General features: G+C 32.4%; 2 protein-coding genes across 4 annotated transcripts in view; one reads left to right on the forward strand and one right to left on the reverse strand.

Annotated features, from left to right (window-relative positions):
• The window catches only part of dpr12 (defective proboscis extension response 12), a 231,958-nt gene extending 213,544 nt beyond the window's left edge, over positions 1–18,414 (forward strand). The window contains exons 6-7 of the mRNA XM_015334504.2: positions 1,139–1,349; positions 9,214–18,414. Of these exons, the coding sequence (XP_015189990.1) occupies positions 1,139–1,349; positions 9,214–9,323 (321 nt within the window). The 3' untranslated portion in view covers positions 9,324–18,414. The remainder of the gene's footprint in view (positions 1–1,138; positions 1,350–9,213) is intronic.
• Positions 18,415–20,266: 1,852 nt separating this feature from the next.
• On the reverse strand, positions 20,267–24,552 carry Snx6 (sorting nexin 6). 3 transcript variants are annotated; one of them, XM_015334507.2, is made up of 11 exons: positions 24,177–24,551; positions 23,990–24,040; positions 23,644–23,859; positions 23,424–23,545; positions 23,202–23,338; positions 22,811–23,118; positions 22,538–22,720; positions 22,223–22,240; positions 21,392–21,455; positions 21,234–21,319; positions 20,267–21,151 (listed from the first exon to the last, which is right to left on the reverse strand). In XM_015334507.2, exons 1-11 carry the CDS (start codon positions 24,180–24,182, stop codon positions 21,101–21,103), a joined length of 1,242 nt encoding a protein of 413 aa, XP_015189993.1. In that variant the 5' UTR covers positions 24,183–24,551; the 3' UTR covers positions 20,267–21,100. The 3 variants fall into 3 exon arrangements, with proteins under 3 accessions (XP_015189993.1, XP_015189992.1, XP_015189994.1); XM_015334506.2 differs by having other exon boundaries at positions 23,990–24,552; XM_015334508.2 differs by lacking the exon at positions 22,223–22,240 and having other exon boundaries at positions 23,990–24,551.
• Between the last annotated feature and the right edge of the window lie 70 nt (positions 24,553–24,622).

The raw sequence follows: 24,622 nt of genomic DNA on the forward strand, positions 1-24,622 counted from the left end.
AATTGTCGAGAATTCACGAGAGATCGTATATCAATGAGAAATAGATTGAAGTAAAAATATCGCGAATCACATCATTGTACCAAATGTTTTATATATGTGTGTATATATGTATTACATTTATATATCGTGTAATTTAAATCGTTACGCATTAATTGGAAGTTAAATTTAACGGATTCTAGTTGATAGTTTACGGAATGACACGACCTATAAAAAATTCATCACGGTCTCGAACCCCTCCGATGTTCATACATATTGGATCAAGCATAATGATTTTTTAATCATCGTTAATGTGGGACTACGTGCAATCAGTACCGAAAAAAAAATGTCACACACTATCGTCTGACGCGAAATGTTTTTGTATTTTAAATAATAAGTACAAAATATGATACCTCCACTGTCGAGATGACACGCTATTTTCCGAGGTGAAAAATCTGTAATTACCGTTTCTAATACCGTTGGACAGAAAAATATCGCGTTACTATCGACCTAAAGCGGAACGATTAAAGTTAATATCACAGACACGCATCGGTGCATATTGCGAGAAAACACGCGAACGCCCTTCATTTATTCTTTTTGTTTGCTTTGTTCTTTTACTCTTCATTTTGTTTCACCTTATTATCACTTTTATTTACGTCAGATTGATATTATCAAGAAGGTCCATGCTAGTCAATTTACTTTCATCACATTTCAGTTTGTTGTAAAAATTTGTTTGATGAACCAATGCGAGGAAGGCAAAATTAATTTCAAAAAACACAAAAATTAAAAAAAAAATAAATATGTGTCTATACGCGAATGTGTATGTACGAATACATTTATAAATTTAAATTTACATATAAAGAGAGAAAGAAAATTTCAAATATGAAATTGTCCAATAATTTATAACATTCGATGCGAAATCGTTTCCTATTACCTGGAGAAACGAGAATGCATTGTCGAGTTTAACGATAAAGTAATAACATACGTGTGCACATACGTTGTGCACACCATTTTCCGTTTAAAGAAAAAGGAAAAATGAATGATAAAGAGAGTGAGAGAATGAGAGAGAGTAGATAGAAAAAAAGAAAATATAGTAGAAGGTAGTAGTAAACCTGGAGCAGGCTCGTCAAACGAAATCGTTCTCTTTATCTTTTGCTTGCAGAGCCCTACGCCACCGCAATACGTATTCTGGTATCACAATAACCGGATGATAAACTACGACACCTCGCGGGGCAGCGTCACCGTACAAACCGATCCAGGACCAACCCAGAGTCGACTGACGATACGCCAGGCCGTGGAATCGGACTCCGGCAATTACACGTGTAACGCGTCCAATACCAAGCCTGCATCCATCTATGTCTTCGTTACCGAGGGTGAGTATATTTATGTACATACATACATATGTATTACCAGTCTAACTAGAATAACATAAATGTATCGTTCGTTTGGCACAATGTATGGGTATTCTTAAAAAAAAAAAAAAGAAATAAATTCTCATAATCATTTTTGATAGCGATTAATGTTCCTAATATATTTCACGAACGCGATACAGAGAAATATTTAAGAAAATAGATAGGTTCACAATTAATGGGCATCTTTGTGGCAATTCGTAAGGATGATTAAAAAAAAGAAAAAAAAACAACAATGGTCGGAATCTAAAACGCGTACGTTTTACCTTTTACGATAATTAAGAGTGAACGCGATAACGTTAACTCCCTCGAGGTATCCTCCTCCTATCTCTCGGAATCGTTGATTTATTTTTCCACTGTTCTTAGAGGGACGGATAATTAATGAAAAGTTCGAAATACGTTGAAGTGTTCCTCGTTTAGATAACGGAGAAAGTGGAACTCTTGAGGTGCTATTTATGATTGGAAAGGAATGGATTTTTTATTCGAAAAAGAAACAAAAATAAATCAGAGAAAATAAGAGATATGAGAATAATCGCTTTTAACGAAAAATTATGAAGGATAAAATAAATACGTTTTTATATGCTTGAAAAAATTTAAAAAATATATTTATCAGATGAATAAATAAACGAAAATCTTTGAATCATCTTCTTATACGTTAATAAGTATTTACAAAGAGATGAGTTTAAACAGATTACGATGAACAAAGAGGAGGTATCAGAAAAGTATTAAAAGTAAGACCCCTCAACTTCCGAGTATGCTTGAGTACTTATATTCGTATGTATGAACTACGTATGTATGTATGTATGTATGTATGTATGTATGTATGCCTCTCTATTATGCGTATACATGTGCGTGTGCGTATGCATGTATATATATATAAGTGTAAGTATACGTACATTTCTGATCCGCTTAAATGAAACTGTTTAAGGCGTTACTCTAGAAACGACGTAGAAAAGGTCGAAATATATTCATCGGGGTAACTAAAGTTACGTGCGCATTCCCGTTCTTCTTGTCTTCTCTCCACCCCATCAGTTCATTTCCCTCCAATTCCCCTTTGCCACCCCTTAATGCGAGCTTTATATTAAAAAACACCGTCTGTTATTATAGCGTATATTCTTTTCTCACTAGCCCTTAGCTACTTTTTTTCCACCAAACGAGAATACACTTCAGCGAGTGAGCAAAAACTACTTCTTTTTTGTCGTTTCTCCCCATCGTAGTTCATTAAACTAAACAACAAAATGTAGTAACTTGTATGTACTTTTATAGTTACATTGATAAATACATTTTTCAAAAGTTTTCCCCATTTTTAGTCGACATATAATGTAAATCACAACGTTGTTTAACTATTCAACGCGCGAAGAAACAGAAAGAAGCACAAAACGCGCGCGTGCAAATGTGTACTTATAGATATATGTTGTGTGTGTGTATGTGTACTACAAAAAAAAAGAAGAAGAAAAGAAAAAAAAAACAAAGTAACGTATTACTCGTTAAATTTTTTATCAACGCATAAAGCACACTCTCTTCGAAGCAAAGGGATATTTTTAGAAATAATACGTGCTTTAATAGGCGCTCCGATAAGTTTGTGTATGTGTGTGTTGGTGTGTTCTACGAGTTAGTATATATAATGTGCAGTATGTAATATGCAATGTGTATGATGTGACGAGGTTGTATATGTGTATGCGCGTATTCACGCACGTAACTCGTCTCAGCGTCAGGAGATCGAACGTGTTGGGATCCACGCCCCAGTAGAAGCACTCGAGCGAGCTTGCAGAGAGAAAGAGAGATAGATAGAAGAGCTTCTTTGGTTCTTCGACGATCGATCACTTCGATGACCTCCCTTAACGTACCTCTCTATTTCTCATACACGCACACACTCTCACCTTTTCTATACCTCATGCTTACATACACATATACACAATATATGTCCATGTTTTTCTACGTATAATAGATTACATATGTATGTATATATACACACCCACCACACATATATATGTATTGTATATACATATATATATTTAACCCCTTCCTAATGAAACTCGAAACTAACGACGAAGCTTTGACGAACAAAAAACTTCGTTCTCTCTTTCCATCTTTTTCATTCTCTCTATTTCAGTCCCTCTCTCTCTCTCTCTCTCTTTTTCTCTCTCTCTTTTTCTTTTTCTCTTTGTCGAAATTCTTGAGGCTAACAAAAAAAGAAATCATAGTCCGTTCGTTCAGAGGGCAGAACGCCTCATCGTGAAACCCTTATAATCGACCGAAGAAAAGAGGAGGGAGGAGTTGCCTTGTTGGAAAAGCTTAATTAGATTACGAAAAAAGCAAAGGGGTCGAAGGTAAAAGGATCATCGTGATCCTTCGAACGACGTAATCTCAAGAATCGTGAGGGATAACGAGGGTTGCCCTGACTTTTGTCTTTGGTCTTCTAAACATTCGTTTGATTTCATTTCATTTCTTTATTTCATTTTCTTAGATGACACTTGTCATTTTATTCGAAAATTCAGATTAACCTACGATAACGATTATTATTTTTTTTTTTTTTAAGTGAAAACTTCTTTAGAATGGATGTGATTTGACAAAATGAAACGCGGTGATGTAGTGGGAAAACGAAACCGGGATGTAGTGGATATATATATATATATATATATATATATATATATATATATATAGTAGTATCTCATTTTCAAAGTATGTCTGGAGGGTTGCATACGAATAGGCGCACATTTTTATAATAAAATTAATAATTAAATAAATAATTACAAATTAAAAGTACAAATAATATTATAATAATATTATAATAATACTATATATAATAAATTATCCTCGAAACTTGTTTATTTGAAGGTTTCACTTCTAACTTGTGTGATATGCGGACATGTTTTTTTTTTTACTATATAAATGTATTTTCTTTAGCAATTTCCCCTTTTGAAAAATCGATTTTACCTAAGACAATCTATTTCACTTTTTTTTCTTCTTCTTCCTCTATTCTTCTTTCTTTCTACTTTTTCATCCCTCATCTTCCTAGAGAGCATTACCTGAAAAAGAAAGGTCAGGTTTGAGCTTCCATTCGCGAGATAAGGCATTTCCTCTATCTCCTGTGCACGGGACCAAACTTAAGTTCCAGATGATGCAAAAGGTGAGCGAGCAAGCTCCAACACGCCATTTGAAGCTCGCACCGAGTGTCCATGAAAAAGTAATGAGAGAACGTTGGGAAAGGTTGCCTCGTAGTTTTCCTCGTATTTCTCTACTCTGGAGAAAGAGAAGAGAACGAAAGAGGAGAAAAAAGATGAAAAAAAGAAGAAAAACATAGAAAGAGAGATATTTAGTCGACCTAATATCGATTCGTACCATTTCCCGATGGAACGTTTATGAGAAAACGAATCCTACTCTTCTTCTCTATCTCTTCTTCTCTACATACTGCATATACATACATAGATACATAGATATATATAATACATACATACATATGTACCAAAATTAATCTCGATTATTTAATTATTTTTTTATTAATACTTTAAATTCATTTTAACGATGGTTCATGTATCTGTTTCTATTTAATTAAACGAGCTAAAAAAATAAAATTTACATTGTACAGTGTGTAATCACTATCATTTAATCAATTTCAACGATTTTCGATAGATGATTAAATCAAATGGAATAGTTACTTTACAAAAATGATTTTTCGTTCGAATACTTTCAATACATATCATATATATATATATATATATATACGTTAAAGTGAGAAATCTATTAATTTATACTTCAAACAGATAACATTTGAATTAAAAGTCGATAGAATAAAGTATTTGTTTCAAAATACAGGAAGAAATAAGAACGGATAACAATAAATATAATTATACAAATAAAAAGCTTTAAAGACAAATGAAATCTCAATCTCATACTTTAACTATTGAATTATTATTTTATTTTTTATGTAAGGCTCAAAAATATAATCAGGTCCTTCTAAACATTTTCTATTTCGACTAAACGTTGCTCTTCTATTAATTGATTCGTGCCTTTTTTTAAATGTTGACTATAATATTTCTAATACGTCGAATTAGTGCATCCTAAATATGTCAACTTTTACTTTATATACATATATCTCTTCTTCAAACCAGTCCCACAAAGAATAAACTAATGATGAGAGGTCAGGAAACCGTGGTTAGCCAATTAATATGACCACCGTGCTATGAAGCAACTCTAACGTAATGATTAAAACAATTTGTGCGAGAAATTTTGTTATGACGTTATAACTTACCTTAATAACAAAGAAAACATCGGATGACAACATTTGAGATTTTTGATTTTGTAAAATTATGTTTACGTGTATAAAATACACCCTTTTTAGTGTTTGAAGCGTTCCTGTGGATTCATTCTGTGTATATTACGAATATACACATACGCATACACGTAAGTTTCATCCAAGTAGATGTACGTTAGATGTACACATTCTGATGAAATTTTGAAGACACCAAGTCCATTATAGCGTCTCCTCACGGACCACGAATTTTGCGCGTGTATTAACGTCCTGTAGCTACACGGTACCATACATACACAGAGGATCGTAATTCACGCTCTCCCGGGAACATATGGGCGAACGGCTCGCCGTAAATTACGGTAAAAATGTGCATGTGCTCGCGCTTCACGAAGGACACGTATATCCGATGAATGTTGCAAATCTGAAGGCCCCGGAGCTTTGCGTCATGAATCCTGATAGTACACGTAGGAAAACGTGACGGCTAAGAAATCACGACCTTCTTTTTTTCATTTCTCTCTTTTCTTTATCTTTACTTTTTTTTTGTGTTTCCCCTATTTTTTCACATTTTTTTCTTTCCCTTTTTTTTTTCTATCCAACCATTCTCGCAAAATATCATTCACGTTTTCAAGAAATATAATTCTACAATCTAATGCCAGTAAAAAAAAAAAATAATTGTAATAAGTAATAAATATCAATAGTAATAGAATATTATAATTTTAAACGCGCAGGATTTTAGATATCAGATCGATACAATTAGTAGGATAACTCTTTAGAAAGGGAATTAATTTACAATAAATAATTATACAATAATTATGAATATATTTAGATAAATCGTCGATAAATTCAATACTAATAATAATGTTCGTATTCATTTCATTAATTAAAATTTTTAATAATCCTTATTGAAGGATATTAGCAAAAAGGTTGGATATTAATATACGTTGGATTTGAATATACATACAAAGATGAATTAAAGAATAATTCGTGTCATATTTTGATATTATATGCGACATACTTTAATAATATAAAAAAAAATACTTTTGTACAAAATAGATCATTTAACGTAATATTACTTTTTATTACTGTACGTAACAGATATTATTACATAGAAATAATTAATACTTTAAAGGATCGTTTTGTATCAAAGTCGAAAAATTACGTGATTTATTTTTATCGATTTAACATGAATTACTTTCTATATTAATTTTCTTTCATGTTCCCTTATAGAAATCCTTCGATATCGTTTCATTGAATTTACTTTTTCTCTTTTATCGAGAAAACTTTGAACTAGACGATTGATGTTAAAAGAAAAACGTAGGAAGCCGAAATGTTCGTGGAAAAATTGTTGAACGTCAATTACCACTAGTTCTCTTTCTTATGTTAGATTAAAGCGAGACGCTTAAGCTCTTTGAAGACTAAAACACGGAAGCCTTACGCATTATACCGGCCCAGTTGTCAGACTACGAACGTCCCTTTGTGCTTTGGTACACGTCTTCTATAATGCTGTAGCGGTGACATAATTGACAAAGTTTACGTCAACTCTTGTTCATAAATCCAGAACTCATTCAGTTTCGAAGATCTTCACTATTTGATCAGGAAGTTGAATTAAACCACTTTATTGTCAGACACTAGCGACGACATTTACCGCCTTTGAATTCCAGAATATCAATTAAATGGATTATCAAGGAATCGATCGTAAAAATAAAACGATATTACGGAAAAGTCATTTTATAAAAAGGATTAACTAAGCTATACTCGATTAATAATAATGATGTATAATGAATCACAGGAGTACTCGTAAATACTCTTATCATTATAAATTTGAAATAATTAATATTTGCTAAATTCTTATAAACAGGAACCTATTTTAGAATTATTTAACTTTTAAATTGATATCAATTTTATTTCAGAAGAATATTTTACTTAAATGATCAAAAATAAATCTCACAAGAGTATTTGTACTTACGTAAGATAAAATAAATATACAATCTTATCAGTTATATTATATTTTATTTATTTTGTAATAAAATGATAATTAATTGAAAGGTTTAATTATCCTGAAATATGTTTCTGTGTATAATAATTTAGATAATTGTATTACAAGAAAATATTGATCGTTTTAAATTGATAGTAAGGGTAGGAATACTTCTATAACTCATTGTATATGTATATGTATATGTATATATATATATATATATATAGGGTATATATACAAAGATATAATTTGGTCGAAGATCGTTAAATCGAAGGTTTCTTAGGTTACCGCAAATCAGGGTACCCTTACTTTCCTTATAGCCTTACCCTAGCCGAATTTAACTTTCCGATTAATTAACGTAGGGTCTCCCAGGCGAGATATAAGCTAAGAACGAAGTTAAACCGAGGTAGCCGCTCAGAGTAAAATATTTTGTGTGGGATGCCTGCAACACCGGTTGCCTAGAAAAAAAAAGGGGGTACTTGAGCTAACTAAGCGGAAAGTTAACGTAATTCTTGCGAAAGTACAGGACAAAGTGAACTAACAATAAGTCCGTTTGCGGGAGACTCGCAAGCGTAACGAGGAGAACTCGAGGGACAAAATATCGAATCCGCTCGACGATTACAACCTTTCGCAATTTTCCTATCGCATGAATTTCCTTCAACTAGATTCATTGTCTCTCCTCCTCTTCCTCCTTCTCTCCTTCCCTCTTTCCCTTCCTTTGAATTATACATCGATCACGAACGATCGAAGAATAATGAAATAATGAATTACATTTCATTCATCTAACCAATTCACCCTTGTTCTTGTACGGGAAAAAAAATAAAGGAAATCCGTTCGTAAAATTGCATTAGATTCAATTATTCGTGTCGTATATATGCTAACATGAATTTTAAACTTGTTCTCGTCTAATGTTCAATAGATATTTCATCTAAAATAAAAAACCTAAATATCTAAATCACTACAAAATATTATATCTCTAAAATAATACATATTTAATTGGAACAAATATATCGAGAACTATTATTTTAAGGTCATAGTAGTGAAAATGAAAAGGTTACACATTGACATTTCTTGAAATGGAACTTGGTCTTTAGTTAAAATTATACGAAAGTTATAAAACGAGTCGAGGAAAGTTTTAAACGCTCTGAATTTTTCCCTACTAATGTGAATAAAAAAAAAAAGAATATTTTTACTACTCGACGATAGTTAATTCTAATTCAGGTAAACTCAGCTTCCTCCGTTTAAAACAAAATAAAAAGGAAAAAAACAGGGAGGAAAAAAGTAAAAAAAAAAAACAAAAAAGAAAGAAACGATTCCGTAGAACATAGTGCACGTTCAATCGTCGAATTTATGGAACTCGTGTTGAACGAATCCAAATAAGAAAAGAAAACAAAGGTTGAAAGTAGATTAGCGAAAGCAATAGGTGAATGAAGGGATAGGAAAGGGGATGAGAGGGTGAATCGGAAGATATGGTCGACGACTTTGATCAACGACTATACCGATCGGTCCGAGTCCCTCGGAAGATCCCGTCGAACCTTCGTCTAGCAAACTTTAATTTAATTACTCTTCTCTTATTCGATCCCTTTTATTTCTTGTTACAGGTGACAAAATGGCGGCGATTCAGCGTCGCAAAACGTCGGCCGCAAGGAGGATCCTGAACGAAATGCTGCTGACGACTATGCTCGTGACCAGTCTCCTTCTGGCACGATAAACGATTTCACTTCAAAATGTCCATAATTATTTAAATCCGTACGACTACTTCCATTCGCGATAGGTAGGTTACACCAGTCCGCGTTTTTAACGAATATTCATCCCCTTTCTCTTATTCCATTCTTATTCCATTCTTATATTCCTTTTACTTTAACAAGTTTTCTTTTCTTTATACTTCTTCAATTTATTTCATTCAGTTTGAAATTGTCTTTTTTTCTTTTACGTGTTTTATCTTTTTTTTTCCTTTTATTATCATTCTTTCATTTTCTCATCTACTCTTTTTCTATCTTTTTCTCTCTTTCTATCTCTTCTTCTTCCCCCCAACCCTCTCTACCTATCTCTTTTCTCTTACCCTTTAATTTTTTTTGTTATTTGATTATATTTCCTTCTTTTTCACATTTTATTCAACTTCGTCGAGATCGCCGTCGGTCGGGTCTAATCGGATATATATGCGAGAAAGATTTTCGTGGAAGATTATTCGATTGCCTGCCAGGAGTCATTACGTGCGAGACCGGCACGCGACTCGAATTATGTAAATAAAAATACGCGTTGGTAATCGTAATCGTTGCTCCACGACAAAACCTACCACCACCACCACCACCACCATCCCCCAATAGAAGCAAGCTCCGGAGACACGTCGAGAGAATCGAAACGTCGTCGTCCGAATATGGATATTCAAACGCGACGTTCAAAATCGCATCGTTTAGTGGGAAATATTTCGTTAACCCTTTAACTATCAAAAGACTTTTATCACGAAAAAAATACTCGCAAGAGAAATACGCCAACTCAATGATTTCGATATTAACGAAACTTATGTAAAGGAATAAGAGTTAAGAAAAAAAAAATCATAGTGAAAATTTAATCATTTCTTAATCTTTATTGATTATTAAATAATTATTTTTGTTTCCAACGATCGTCAAAATGTATTCCAATCAAAATCGAAAATACCACTCTTCTCAACGGGTAAATCATCAAAATTATCATCTTTTCGTAAAAATGTTCTAACCGATGGTCTGTCGACGATAAGTCAACTTCCAAAGCGATATTACCCGCTGTCGAGCATTAACGTAAGTTATTGGTCCTCTTTGTCATCGCTAGATGGCAATGCCGTTCATATCCTGTCCGTATATAAAAATGGCGAAGACGGGGAAAATTCAAATACATTTTAGCAAGATGAAGAAAATAATTGTTTTAAAATAAAAAATAAAATGTAAAGAAAGAATGAAGAATAAAGGAAGAGATTAGTATCAAAATTATTCGATAAACGGCAATCAAAAAAAAGAATAATCGTTGTAATAAATTTATAAAATGGAAGAATAGAGCTTCTATACGAAGTTTCGCGCGTTTCATGAAAATCGAAATATTCGAGTTGGCGAAATAAATGTTAAAGCTACGCGTTGATGTTTAATGTATCTCAGAGACTATCTCTCATATACATAAATCTTAAAAAAATGTAAATGATCGTTATTATTTCTCGTCGATATCTAGAGTAACGTGTAAGAGTTTTCTAGTTTATAAAATATTTTACGCGTTCAAAGTCTGTTTCGGGTCCATACGATTAATAATATATTTAAACGATCGTTGTTATATCTTATCAAAATCGAGAACCGTCGTAAGTACGTGCTCGAATTTTGTAAAATAATAATGTGCTTGTGAAAACGGTGTTCTCAGCGGCACGCAAATTCTAGTGGTAGTTACAGGGTTAAATAAAAAAAAAAAGATAAAATACAAATTTAAAACTACAATTAATTTAAAAAAGAAAGGAAGATAAAGAAGGAAGGAAGGAAGGAAGGAAGAAAGAAAGAAGGAAGGAAGGAAAGATTGTAGGAAGAAAGAAAGAAAAGAAAAGAAAGAATTAAAATATGAGATTATTAAGACATTTCCTCGGATATATATTTAATCGGAAAATGTAAAAAGAATTGAAGTTTAACTCGTAGAAGGAATAACGTATGAAAGTATTTTCTTGTACGTAGAGAGACTTTCTCTGTCTCTCTTTTTCTCTCTCTCTCTCTCTCTCTCTCTCTCTTTCTCTTCTTTCTCTTTCTCTTTCTCTCTTACTCTTTCTCTTTCTCTTTCTATTTCTCATTCTCTTTCTCACTCAACTCCGCTTTCCTCGCTTTTTTAAAAAGCATCTAAAAGCATATCGGTCTTCATTCGTTACGCACGGAAAAGTTTTGATGGCAACGATCGATCTACGAGAGAGAAACGAGAATTCTTAATATTCAAGGAGTAACGAGGAATAACGAAGGTACATACGCGATATTAACTACTATCGTCGATACGTCATTTTCTATTTTGTCGTAAACGAAAAACTTCAACTCCTTTACATCGTCCCTCATTTTCTTCTCTCTTTCGTGTAAAAAAAAGAAAAAAGAAAGGAAGAGAAAAAAAAAGCAACGTGGGCCCGGGGGGAAGGGATAGGAAAAACACAGTGACTTTAACGAGACGAGATTCGAACAGTGATTATGTCATATTATAAAAATGATTATTTTTTTTCTGTCTCATCGTATCAAATTCATTAAACGACATATATACTCCCGCCCGATAGAGATCGAAACGCTTCCTTTCTTTTTTGTCCTTGTTCATTCATTAATCAAAAATAAATAACCTGTCCGAAGAATATTAATATAATTCAAAGATTAATTTTACAAAAAAAAAAGAGAAAAAATTGATTATTTCCGATACTGAATAAAGAAAAGAGCGAACGCGAGGGCGCAAATGCGTCGACCGTTCTCCAAGCGTATTATACGCATACAGATATGTAATTATGTACACCTACGTAATAATAATAATAATAATTATTATAATTATAATAATAATAATATAATATAATATTAATAATAGAATTAATTATATAATAATAAAACAATAGTTAATAGTTATTTAACTATAAGATGAATAAGAATAAGAGAAAAAGAAGATGAAGATGAAGATGAAGAAGGAGGAAAATAACGTTACGACAACAAGGTAATCAAGATAATGAATCGATTATGTTATTATCATAGAAAGAAAACTTGTAAATAGATATAAGAAACTTCGGAATTCTATTCAGCCGAATATTTCGAAAATGAAATACCATCTAACGAAGTTGCTGGAATAGCGGAGCAATAGGGCATAATGAGAACGATACAAGGTTCCACGAATATTTAGCGAGATCTGGAATGTTTCGATCGATAGAAATCGTGTGCCGAGGAATCTATATATAGCTATTAATAATAGATGAAAACAATAACACGGACAGGCTAATCTCTCTACTCGGTGTATAATTCAATTGATCGTTCGAATCACAAAACAATCGATAATAAAATATTCGAGATTAAACTGCAAACCTACAATGTATACTTCGTCGAACACTCGCGATTAGATTACCGGTTTTTTGTTACATCTCACGCATTTTTCGTTTTGTTGTTATTTTTTTTTTCTTTCTCTTCTCTCTCTCTCTCTCTCTCTCTCGCTCGCTCTCCCTCCCCTCCTGCCCCCCCTATCTCTTTGTAAACGACCACCGTTTGTATACGAAATGAGAACAAAAAAAGCATAGGTCTATGGGTGGTGAAGGAGGACGGTGGGGCGGAAAAAACCTGGTCGCTTTGGCAGTGCCATTAACGTGAAACGAATGAAATCGTAGCAATTACTCGCGACATTTCATCGTATCGATTCGATTCGCGTTATTACATTACATAGAACGATTGCTTTCGAACGTAAAACGAGCGACCGATTCACGGCTATCGCTACTTTTACCCTTCAATTATCGCCGAACGAAGCGAGGCGCCACATCGAAAACGATCCTTCGTTCCATCGCGTACGTTTGCGAATCAAAGGAAATATCCCGAAAAAAAAAAAAAAGGAAAAAAAATACCCCTTCCGGAAAAAAAAAAATATTTAAAAGGTAGGTTTTCCGACGAAACGGGAAAAAAAATGGGAAAAAGAGAATCGATCGGTCTCATTCAAGTCGACAAATCGACAATTATACGATCGTTTGTATTTCCTAAAAAATTCGATTTTACCTTACATAAAAGGTTTTTTTTAATCTCATTATTACACTCAATTAACAAACTCGTCTGTGTATTTAAAAAATTAATTCCCCTTCACCCCCCAAAAAATAAAAAGAAAAGAAAAAATAGGGAAGAGAAAAATATCCATTTAATTTCATCTTCCCTTATTTTTTCTCCTTCTCTCTCTCTCTCTCTCTCTCTCTCTCTCTCTTTCTTTTTTTATTATCATTGGTCGACCTCGAATTTAGTCTCGAATGTTTATACCATAAAAAAAGACTTAGAATTCAAATAATCGTACGAACAACTTAGCAGTATTTTTTTCCCAGTTCTAAAAATCCTTGACGGTGATTTGAAAATGAATCATTGCGAATGAATCAGGAAAAGTGAGAAAGAAAAAGAGGAAGGAGGTGAGAGAGAGAGAGAGAGAGAGAGAGAGAGAGAAAGGGAAACACACATATATACGATAGAAACATAATTATTCGGCGTCGATTCAGCAGCGTTAGCTTTTAAAAAGTGTGGCTAGTAACGAGAGAAAGATAGAGTGTGAATGAGTGAGAAAGAGAGATAGTTGCTACAAAAATCTCTTTGAGAGACGATGATTGGACGCGACACGAGAAGCTTACAATGGACGTTTAATGAGTTCTTTTTATGGGGTACGATCGAATGCGCGGACGCTTCCTACGTCCACGCAGTTGGAAAGGATAGTTAAAAGAGAAATAGAGATAGACAGATAGATAGACAAAGAAAGAGAGAGAAGAATGAAAGAAAGAAAAAGATTAAAAAAAAATTTCGAAAATAAAGTCAGAGAATGAGAGAGAGAGAGAGAGAGAGAAAAAAAAAAAGAAGAAGTCAAGAAGGATCGTTTGATCGACGGACCGTAAAGATGGCTTTCGCGGATTTCGTGGAATCAGGTGCAGTCATCCGTGTATTATGTATCCGTCGTTATCTGTTCGACAAGAAGAAGAAGAAAAATATAGAGAAAAAAAAGAGACAAAAATAAGAAGACGAACTGAGAGAGAGAGAGGGGGAGAGAAAGATAGATAGAAAAAAGAATGGCTATGGGGAGTTCGAGGTCGTTTCAGAAAAGTCTTTTTCCCGTACCTTCTCCTCTCTCTCTCTCTCTCTCTCTCTCTTTCTTTCTCTCTTAATTCCTTTCCCTTCTTTTACTTTAACGTAACTATCCAAAAAGATTCTTCCCTTTGTTAGATACAACGCCGATAAATATCTTTTTGAAATCGTACCGCTTGTTCGTTCGTTCGTTCGTTCGTTCATTCGTTCATTCGTTCGTTCGTTCGTTCGTTCGTTCGTTCGTTCGTTCGTTCGTACATTAATATTTCCATCATTCTCTTTTTCTTTTTATCCATCCATTTATCCATCTTTTTTTCTAATTATTTCTGTATTTCATTCGTTTTCTTTCTTTTTCTCTTTTTCTATAGATTTCAAACAATCGTTAAAGGTTCGTTCGACGACCGAGATTTTCATTGATGCAACGTAATTATAAAAATATACTTATGTATATATAAGAATATATAGAAAAATATATAAAAGATAACGGTGGAATCATGTTTTTGTTCGTGTATGATAATATATACTATCAATATAGGCAACGTTGTATCCGTATACGTATATACATATATGTATATACGTTACACATATACTACACTTTAGTATTTACGTATGTGTTATATCACAAGGTTGAAATTCGTGAGAGCACAATTTAGTTTCTTCCGTTCCGTGCTTGTCTTTCTAGAAGCGAACGAACCCCATCGTGCTGTCGCACGAAACTTCGAAATGAAAGTAATCTAAAAGCTGTCGTAGGATTGTAAAATTTCCCACGAGCTCTCTCTCTCTTTCTCGCTCTCTCTCTCTGTCTCTTCCTCTTTCTATCTTTTTGTTCCTCTTTTTCCCTTTCACCGTGTTACATATATGCGTGTAGTATGAACAATGTAATACACTGTATATATTTTCCAACACGACGAAATTACTCGTGCGATAATGAAACTTGTCGCTAAAGAAAACAAAAAAAAACCTTAAAAGAAAGAAAGAGAGAGAGAGAGAGAGAAGGGAAGAAAAAGTACGGTCTGAAAAATGGCGGCTTTGTAACGTACGAACGAAGTAAATTACGATAACGAGTAGAAAGATTAGCGCGCACGGCTTGTGGCTCCGTTTTATAATCTCATCGTTAAGATATCCGTTAATAAATTTCCTTAATTCGTCCATGAAAAGATGAAAAGATTAAAAAGGGACTATCACGCTGGTGGACTTAGCATTTTGAGCCCCTCGGTAATTAATTTTCGTGGGCGTCATGAACGGCTACAACGACTACGACTAAAACGATGTTTTATTATTTCTTTTAGTTCCATTAACTATCCTTCCCTTACACCTACACGAAAAAAAAAAATATATATATATATATATATAGAAAGAGAGAGACAGAGAGGATATTTTAAACGCGTATGAAAATTACATATTCCTTTACGACACGTCATTGTTGACAGGTTTTATTCGAGTAAATTGATTTTATAAAGTCGTATTCAAATTGAATTCGTCGTGGGCTACGAATGAGAGTGAACGTGCGAACGAACTTTAAAAATGGGGAACACACAACAAGGAAGACCGATCGCGTTGACCTAAATACATCCGTTACCATAAATCTGAAGGACACCTACGGAGCAAAATCCATTGGCGAGGAATCTTCCTATCTCCAGTTTTACGAATCCTCTTCTTTCTCTCTATCTATATCTTTATCTCTTTCTATATTTTTCTCTCTCTCTCTCATCCTTTCTGTCTGTATTTTGAATCGACCGATAAAAGAATTTCCAACGACACTTTTACGAGACGAGACAAAAGAAAATTTAAACGATGCACGCCGTTTACGTCGTGAAAAAAAAATTAACATCCTTTATTCCAATTTTACCATTAACAAAAAGATCATAATTATGTAATTTAGTTACTAATTGGCTCATATATTCCTCGGCACTTTAAATACCGACCATTTCTGGTTGAATCTCTGTACATAAGAAAATGACAAAAAAAAATAAAATAAAATAATAAGAAAAAAATACAGAGATTACGTTAAGAACATTACGAAATATGTGTGATTAAAAATGTTTTTAAGTAATCTTTATTTTTTTTTTCTCAAAAGATGGTAAAAGAATGACGAAAAACATAGGACGTAAGATCCTTTTATGTATCCTGTTAGTGGCGTTATACAAAGATTTATTACGTATCCACGTAATTTTAAGGATTATAAAGAAAATACGTGTGTATACGTATATAAATATATATATACATATATACACGTATGCATAGATATATACATATATATATGTATGTAAGTGATGGAAGATAAGAAGGAAAGAAGATAAAGCGTTCGTGTAAAAGTGATTAAAATGAGAATATAAAAGAATGCATAATGGCAAGTAAGAGTTCAAAGAAGGCTAAAAGCATCATCAGCGATTTTTATTAGAGACTCGTTTTAATTAATCAAGAGACAAAAGAAGAAAAAAACAAATCTTAATCTGAACCGTTTAACATTCGCCTAGATTCTGATTATACAGATAAATGTTTATAATGAATCTTTAGTAATTATTCGGTTATATGTATGTAATAAGTACGTACCTTGTTAAAAATCCAATATTTAAAACAAACATGAAGCGCCTTAAGCGACGAAGACTTTAAGGTTTACGTATCGAGCTATAAATATTTTCATATTATTATGATAGTATATCAACAAGTTTCATTGTATCGTATATATTGTGCAAAATATGATTAGACCATCTTTTCTTACGATGACGGTATTGCACATATGTATTAATGATATTATTATAATTATTATACAATACCCGAGACGATAATTTCGTCCTACCACTCGCCAAAACAAAAAAAGAAAAGAAAATAATAAAATACAATTAAACAATTCGATCCTTTGATCATGAAGGACGATCTAGATGATCGATCAGTTCAGAATAAGTCCATATAAAAATGGTTCATTTATCTTTTTTCTAAAGCAATAATTAGCTCTTACGGGTCGCACATATTATACACACTTAAATACACATATCCGATTCGACAAAAAGTTACCGAGCTTGATACGATGAACGATATAAAACGTGAGAAGAAAGTAATGGACCACCAAATAATATAAAACAAATGAAAAAAGTCTTCGGTCTTATACGCGATCTCCTTGCTAACAATAATTTAACAGTTTAAAAAGAAAAAAAAATCCCTCGCTTCCCGTTCCCATTCCCGTTCCGTGTTCTGCACGAAAAGAAAAATCATTTTGATCGAGACCTTTTTAGACGATCTAGAAAATTCCGTAGAAAAAGGGAAAGAGAGAAGGGTAGATCCCTCGCTCAAACGAGGCGATTTATGTCTTATCTCGACAAGTAGTCTCTGATCGCGTTGCATAACTTTGACGATGGCACGTACTATGAAAATAAAAAAAAAAGAATAAAAAAGATAAGAATATATAATAATATATGAAAAAAAAATATATAAAAAAAAAGAAATGGAAAAGAAAAGGTAATTAATATTTAAATATACAAATAAGAATATACTCGCCGAGCGGGCAACCGAATTCTCTATTCATGAGTTTGGATCTCTCGAAGACACACGAAAGAAATAAAAATTAATAATTAAAAGAAAAAGATACAAAAAAAAGAACAAGAACAATGAAAGCTGTTTTCTCCGAGACCCGGCGACGAAAGAACGAGACGTATCCCGCGCAACTTTTATGTACCAAGAATTTTCTATTGCGTCATCTTTACTGTTCGTTAATAAGATTAATTAAAACATACGATGTAACGATACCAAAAATAATAAGATGGGACTATCGTCAAACAAAGCTCAAACGTACGTTTCGTTTGCACTTCGTTCGGCCGATGTCGCATCGATTAGGCTATCAATCTAGGATCTAATCGACATTAAGTTAAGACGATAATGTAATGGTACATTATACGATGGAATTTCGAATTAATTCTTGAAGAATTAAATGATAAACACTCGCAATTTAATGAATTTCTCAGTACATATATGTCTGCAGTCATGTATTATAGAGAAGGAAATGATTCGATTCAATAAAAACATATGAAATCCTAATCGACTAGTCCTTTCTCTCTTTTTAAATCAATCTTTTTACGTCGATATATATATATATTGGTGGGTCACCACATTTTACCATCTAGATTTACGTTATTATTATTACGCGTAGCAGATCATGTTTCACATGGAATTGAATGGCTTTGAAAGGGGCTCATACTGATGGTATTTTTTTTTTATAGGTGGACGTGTAAAGGACATATGAGAGTCATTAATGTTTTTTTAAACGGAATCATATATATTTTAATGCATCATCTGATGCTCTTTCATATTATTTACAAAAAAGTAATAACCTATTTATGTAAAAAAATTATTACTTTAGGAGATATTTTAATTTTTATGTCTATTTACAAAAAAGGTTCAATGTGGCGACCATTTGCATCAGTACACTTTCTGAATCGAGAAATTAATAACTCATTAACGTTTCTTAATGTATCTGATGTTATTTTCTTGCATTCATTGACTATACGATCCCTCATATCGGCCATTGCAGTCGGAGGCTCAGCGTAAACTTTATTTTTTAAATAGCCCCATAAGAAAAAGTCGAGGGGCGTTAGATCTGGTGATTTAGCCGGAAAATGAATGGGCCCACCCCGTCCTATCCAACGATTTGGGAACATTTGATTTAATGTATCCCTTGCTATTCTTGAATAATGAGCAGGGCAACCATCCTGTTGTATCCACATTATTTGTCGTGTATGCAATGGTAAATCGTCTAAAAATGTGCATAGAGTGTTTGATAAAAAATTTGCATATTTTGGTCCGGTAAGTGATCCTTCGATAAAGTATGAACCAATAAGTTTATCGCCGAGTATGCCCATCCAAACATTTACACTCTATCGATATTGATTATCCATTTGTCTAAACCAATGAGGATTTTCCGTTAGCCAATAATGGGTATTTCTTGAATTCATTGATCCATTTTTCGTAAACGTTGCTTTGTCTGTGAAAATAATATTGCTGGAAAAGTTGTCTCTTTGAGTGAGAGCCCAATTACAAAATTCTAAACGTTGATAACAGTCATTTGCGGTCAGTTCTTGAACCTTTAATACATGATATGAATGGTATTTGTGCTTTATCAATATGTGTAAAATGTTTTTGCGGCTAATTCAAGCTTATCTTTTGATTTCGCGAAAGCTAATGGATGAATTTATCGTAACTGCGGCTAACACTGCAATTTCGTTTGCTTCATTTGTTATTATTTTATTACGAATTGCCTTTTTGCGTACTAATTGCCCTGTCTGGTGAAATTTTTTAAAAATATTATCAAAGGTACGACGTGATGGAGTATTTCGTTGAGGAAATCTATTGGCGTATAATATTACGTTGAGCCTCCAACTACAATGGCCGATATGAGGGATCGTATCGTCAATGAATGCAAGAAAATAACATCAGATACATTAAGAAACGTTAATGAGTTATTAATTTCTCGATTCAGAAAGTGTACTGATGCAAATGGTCGCCACATTGAACTTTTTTTGTAAATAGACATAAAAATTAAAATATCTCCTAAAGTAATTATTTTTTTACATAAATAGGTTATTACTTTTTTGTAAATAATATGAAAGAGCATCAGATGATGCATTAAAATATATATGATTCCGTTTAAAAAAACATTAATGACTCTCATATGTTCTTTACACGTCCACCTATAAAAAAAAAAATACCATCAGTATGAGCCCCTTTCAAAGCCACTCAACTCCATGTGAAATATGATCTGCTACGCGTAATAATAATAACGTAAATCTAGATGGTAAAATGTGGTGACCCACCAGTATATATATATGTATATTATTCGTAATAATTAAATAATATATGTGTATGTATTTAAATATTTGTTAAGAAAAACATATTGAAAAGTATAATTGCACTTTATTATAATATTCATTTCCAGGTCCCTTCACTATGTTTTTGCCACTCACACAAAGTAGACAAAGGATCAACAAAATTTATAACATTACATGTATCCGTTTTATAATAATTCGAATGAATGCATACGCATGGAAATAGTTTCTTACATTAATTTCACTGTCCTATGTTTTATCGGTACTGAATTCTTTTTCTCGTCGTAGACGATACTGTGTTTCTAAAACTAGTGTTTTCATAACATTGTTTTCTAACGATTATATATATGCATATATGTATACAAATACGCATATATATTTTTTATTCATACATAATATAAAGAATCTTATGTTATATATAAGCATAATAGGTAATTAATTTAAAGCTGCAAAAAGTCTCAGCGCCATTTACATTTTATTCATTTTTACAGTACTTTTGTGCACCTTCGTGATTCGCGCAACATATATATTTAAATGCATAAGAAAAAAGAATGTAATGCCTAATTTTCATCTAGACAAAAGTAATAGCATTATCCACAGCTTTCTACAGCTCAAAAACAACTGATACAAATTATTTAATCTTCTTTTCATATTACTATTATCATTATTATTATTAATATTATTAATATTATTATTATTCTTTTTCGTTAACTATTTTCAAGCAGCTGAACCCTCTTTGCAGCTGTAGTAATTTAAAACTTTAATTTGTAATATATAATATATCTAGATAACAAAAAATATATAATATTTTACAGTACCATTAAATTATAATAACTGTAAATAAGTTGTTATCTGTATGCAAAGCGCATAACAGATTTAGCCATGGCAACTGACAAATTGGATCACTCCTCCCGAAGTACGGATAGACATTTCTTGAGCAACTCTGCGTGCGCCTATTGGAAAATAAATGCTGAGTTAATTATCTTTGTAGATATGTATTATTTATTTTATGTATATAAAATTAAACACACTAACTTTAGCATGTTTTATTTCAAGTTCTGTTAACTCAATAAGGTTCTTTTTAAATGCTGCTACACGCCTCGTTTTGAAATCCGTTAATTCTGAAATAAATCATTTGACTTTAAAATGTTATTAAATATATATATAACACACTATAGATACTAATTACATACCTTTTTTACCCTTTTCCGACATCTGTTCGAATTTTTCACACGCCTCGGTTTGAGCTTGTTCTGCCTTAATTAACAAAAATATATAACTTTAGTACAAAAATGAATTTCATTCATAATTCACTAATTCATTGTCTATTATATATAATAATGTGTGATTAAAGTATGTCTTCCTTTTTAAATATCAGTGATAATTTCTAATAAATAAACCACTCTTAACAAACATTTTCATCATTTATAAATCACAGTAAAAGATAGAAGACTCAACTGTATTATACGCTCTATTCTGTATTTCAAACTAATAATACTGAAAAAATCATCATGTACAATACATATATGCGTATATGTTCATAATAATTCTGTAAATCCTTAAATAACAACATGCAATTTTATTAAGTCATGCATAACATTTATTGGCAGTCTCTGCTTTTGTGCAATATTTAAATTATGATAATTTTCCTGCTTAAAGAGTGAATCTGTTCAAAATTTACTTTTTTAAATAATTGAATAAAAATAAATATAAATATATTCTCGTTAATTATAAACTACTACACAATAATTGATTATTACTCTAGCAGGATAATTGTGCAAAGAATATTTTGTATGCATCATAAATACTTCGTGTACCGCTTCTCATATCTATAAAATATGAAAATGGTTCTATTAATGTCCATGTAAAGTATCCGATCAATTTCAATGGAATACACATATCTATGTAATTTATATCTTTAAAAAAAAAATAAAGAGATAATATAACTCGCAAATATAGCAATTTAGATTATCAAGCGATATAGCAGAACAATGTATGTACGACACAAATGAAGAAAGACACACCTCAGCAACTTCCAGTGCCTTGAAGTGCAAGAAAAAGTTAAGTTGTTTATTATTAGAGAATATGATACGCTATATTTAAATAACATTATAAACATGTGTTTTCCCTATTTATATTAAAACTTTTTTTTTCTTTGTTAATTCATTTATTATTAATATGCAATTTGATTTTAAAAACGAAAGAATACTGAAGAAACTTTTTTTGAATAAATCAATTTTTTCAATGAACATTTCTATCTAATAACTATAAATAGAATTTTCTACCAATACTTAATTTCACCTTACTTTACATTAAATTTGGATTAAATATATACTCACTGCATGTACATCCTTATTTTTGGCACGAGCTTTTTCAAGAGCACGATTCGCAGATTCGTACGCATGTAAAGCTTTTAACCTTCTAAAAAGAAGCTTTTTCGCTGCAGCAGTATCCCTCATGTAATAACGAAGCGTATCAGACAATTTCAAATCTTCGTCGGATGCTACTCGTCCTTCGACCTTCTGTAAAATCGTAAAAACAATAAAAAGTTTAAAAAGATACAAAAATTGAAAGTGACATTAACATTGTTACTTAAAAGTATAGAAACTTACCCGTAATTTTTCAAACGTTTCAGCAATCTTTGTTAAAAATTTCTCTAATTTACCAGGATCTATTGTAGCTAATTGTAAAAGATTAGTAGATATTTTAATATACGAATCGGCTACGTCTTTATGCTTAACAGTTTGACGATCGGAACGACTCGTTGCTTCTTTTAAGTTCTGATGATACAATTGCAGAAATGTCATTTCTTGATCAAAAAAGTCATTTACATCTTTAACAGTTGCCTGCAGATAATATTCATCTGTAGTTTTGGAAAAAGATTTCACTAAACCACCAAACATTTCCATTTTATTTTTTCCTAAAAACAAAGACAACATTTATCGCTGTTAATATTGCAAAACTAATATCGAAAGAGTATAAAGAAACTAAAGAAATATTTACCTCTCACGCACAGATCTTGATCGTACTCTAAAAATACTCTAAGATTGTGATCATTTAGAAAAACTGGATGATGTGCTAATCTTGTTAGAAACATTTCATGCATAGCGACAGTTTTCTTGAAAGTAGCCAAATATTCTCTGTAAGGATTATGTTTTTATTAAAAAAAGTATTGCATAAAAAATATAATTGAAAGCGTTCTATTTAAATGAATATAGAACTTACGCTTCTAATTCTTGCTTCATTTTGTTAAATTCTTCTCTTGTCATGTTACCTTCACCCTCTCCCAATTTTTGTAACTTTTCACGTGATGCATCAAAGTCCGGTCTTGGTGGACATGGTGGAATCTATGATTCAGACAGATAAGTTACTATTTACTTATAATGAAGATGAGGTTAATTCAAAGGAAACATAATTTATCATATTAAGAAAATAGAATACGTACAATATATCCAGCGTACTCCTCATTTTCCTCAAATCTGTCATGAAGCCAGACAAATTCCTCATGCTGTCTTACAACCAAATTCTCTGGCTTTTGAAAATCAGGCAAGGAAGTTTTAGTGTGTACAGTAAATTTCACTTTATCCTTCTCACTGAGAGCATCAGATATATCCACTCGCAGAGGCTTGTCTGGCAGATCTACACTATCAGCATGAATAGTCTAAAAAATGTTAACTCAAAGACATTATTCGAGTAGAATAATTATCTAAATGAATGAAAAATGTTGAAAATATGAGGAACAATAGAAATGTCATTATATTAATAATAGGAAGAATGAAAAATGTAAATACCTTTTTCGGAGGCACGCTGTTTAAAATGTCGGTAGTGTCACATATTCCGTCCTGCAACATTTCTCGCTTATTAAATACTGTAGATCTCCTTTTTTTTAAAGGGAACGAACAATGCCAGAGTTCCAACTAATTAAACGCATGGAAAATTCAATAGCCTACCGGCCAAGTGATAACAGGTTCCACCTACCATCATGGCGCCTGGTTGCGTCTTTACGACGCAGCACGTTAGCTAATGTCCAGTGTGTCAAAGGAATCTTCTAAATAATGCTTCACCGCCTTATGGAAGGTACATCTGCAATGATAACCCTTCTGCAGTACTTTATGGGAAGCGCGAATGCGTTTAAAACGATAGCGAACAACGCTCTTGCTTTAACGAAGCCCGCTCACGTTCAACTCACGACATGCCGCTCTCTCTAGCGTTTTCTATCGTGAGCGCAACAGTGAGATTCCAACGTATCGGCAAATCAGCTGTGGATCAGGTCAGGTCAGCTGCGTCACGCGGAATTTATTTGAACGTGTGTCAAACGAATAATTCTATGACACATATAAGTACTCAGGAGGAGAGACTCGCGCACAACAGATGATATGATTTTCTTCTAAATAGGAATATATATATATATGTATATTATAAGC

The sequence above is a fragment of the Polistes dominula genome, unplaced genomic scaffold (genome assembly GCF_049000335.1).
Source record: "Polistes dominula isolate Pdom_NZ unplaced genomic scaffold, Pdom_raw_medaka contig_31, whole genome shotgun sequence".
Taxonomy (NCBI): Eukaryota; Metazoa; Arthropoda; class Insecta; order Hymenoptera; family Vespidae; genus Polistes; species Polistes dominula.

What these genes read in the sequence shown, in the direction of transcription:
- Snx6 (XM_015334506.2), bottom strand. Translation starts at nt 24,049, where the DNA reads ATGTTGCAGGACGGAATATGTGACACTACCGACATTTTAAACAGCGTG. An exon ending in TCAAGATCTGTGCGTGAGAG is followed by an intron (nt 23,119 to 23,201) that starts GTAAATATTTCT and finishes CTTTGTTTTTAG; the next exon opens with GAAAAAATAAAATGGAAATG. An exon ending in GTCGGAAAAGGGTAAAAAAG is followed by an intron (nt 21,320 to 21,391) that starts GTATGTAATTAG and finishes GATTTATTTCAG; the next exon opens with AATTAACGGATTTCAAAACG.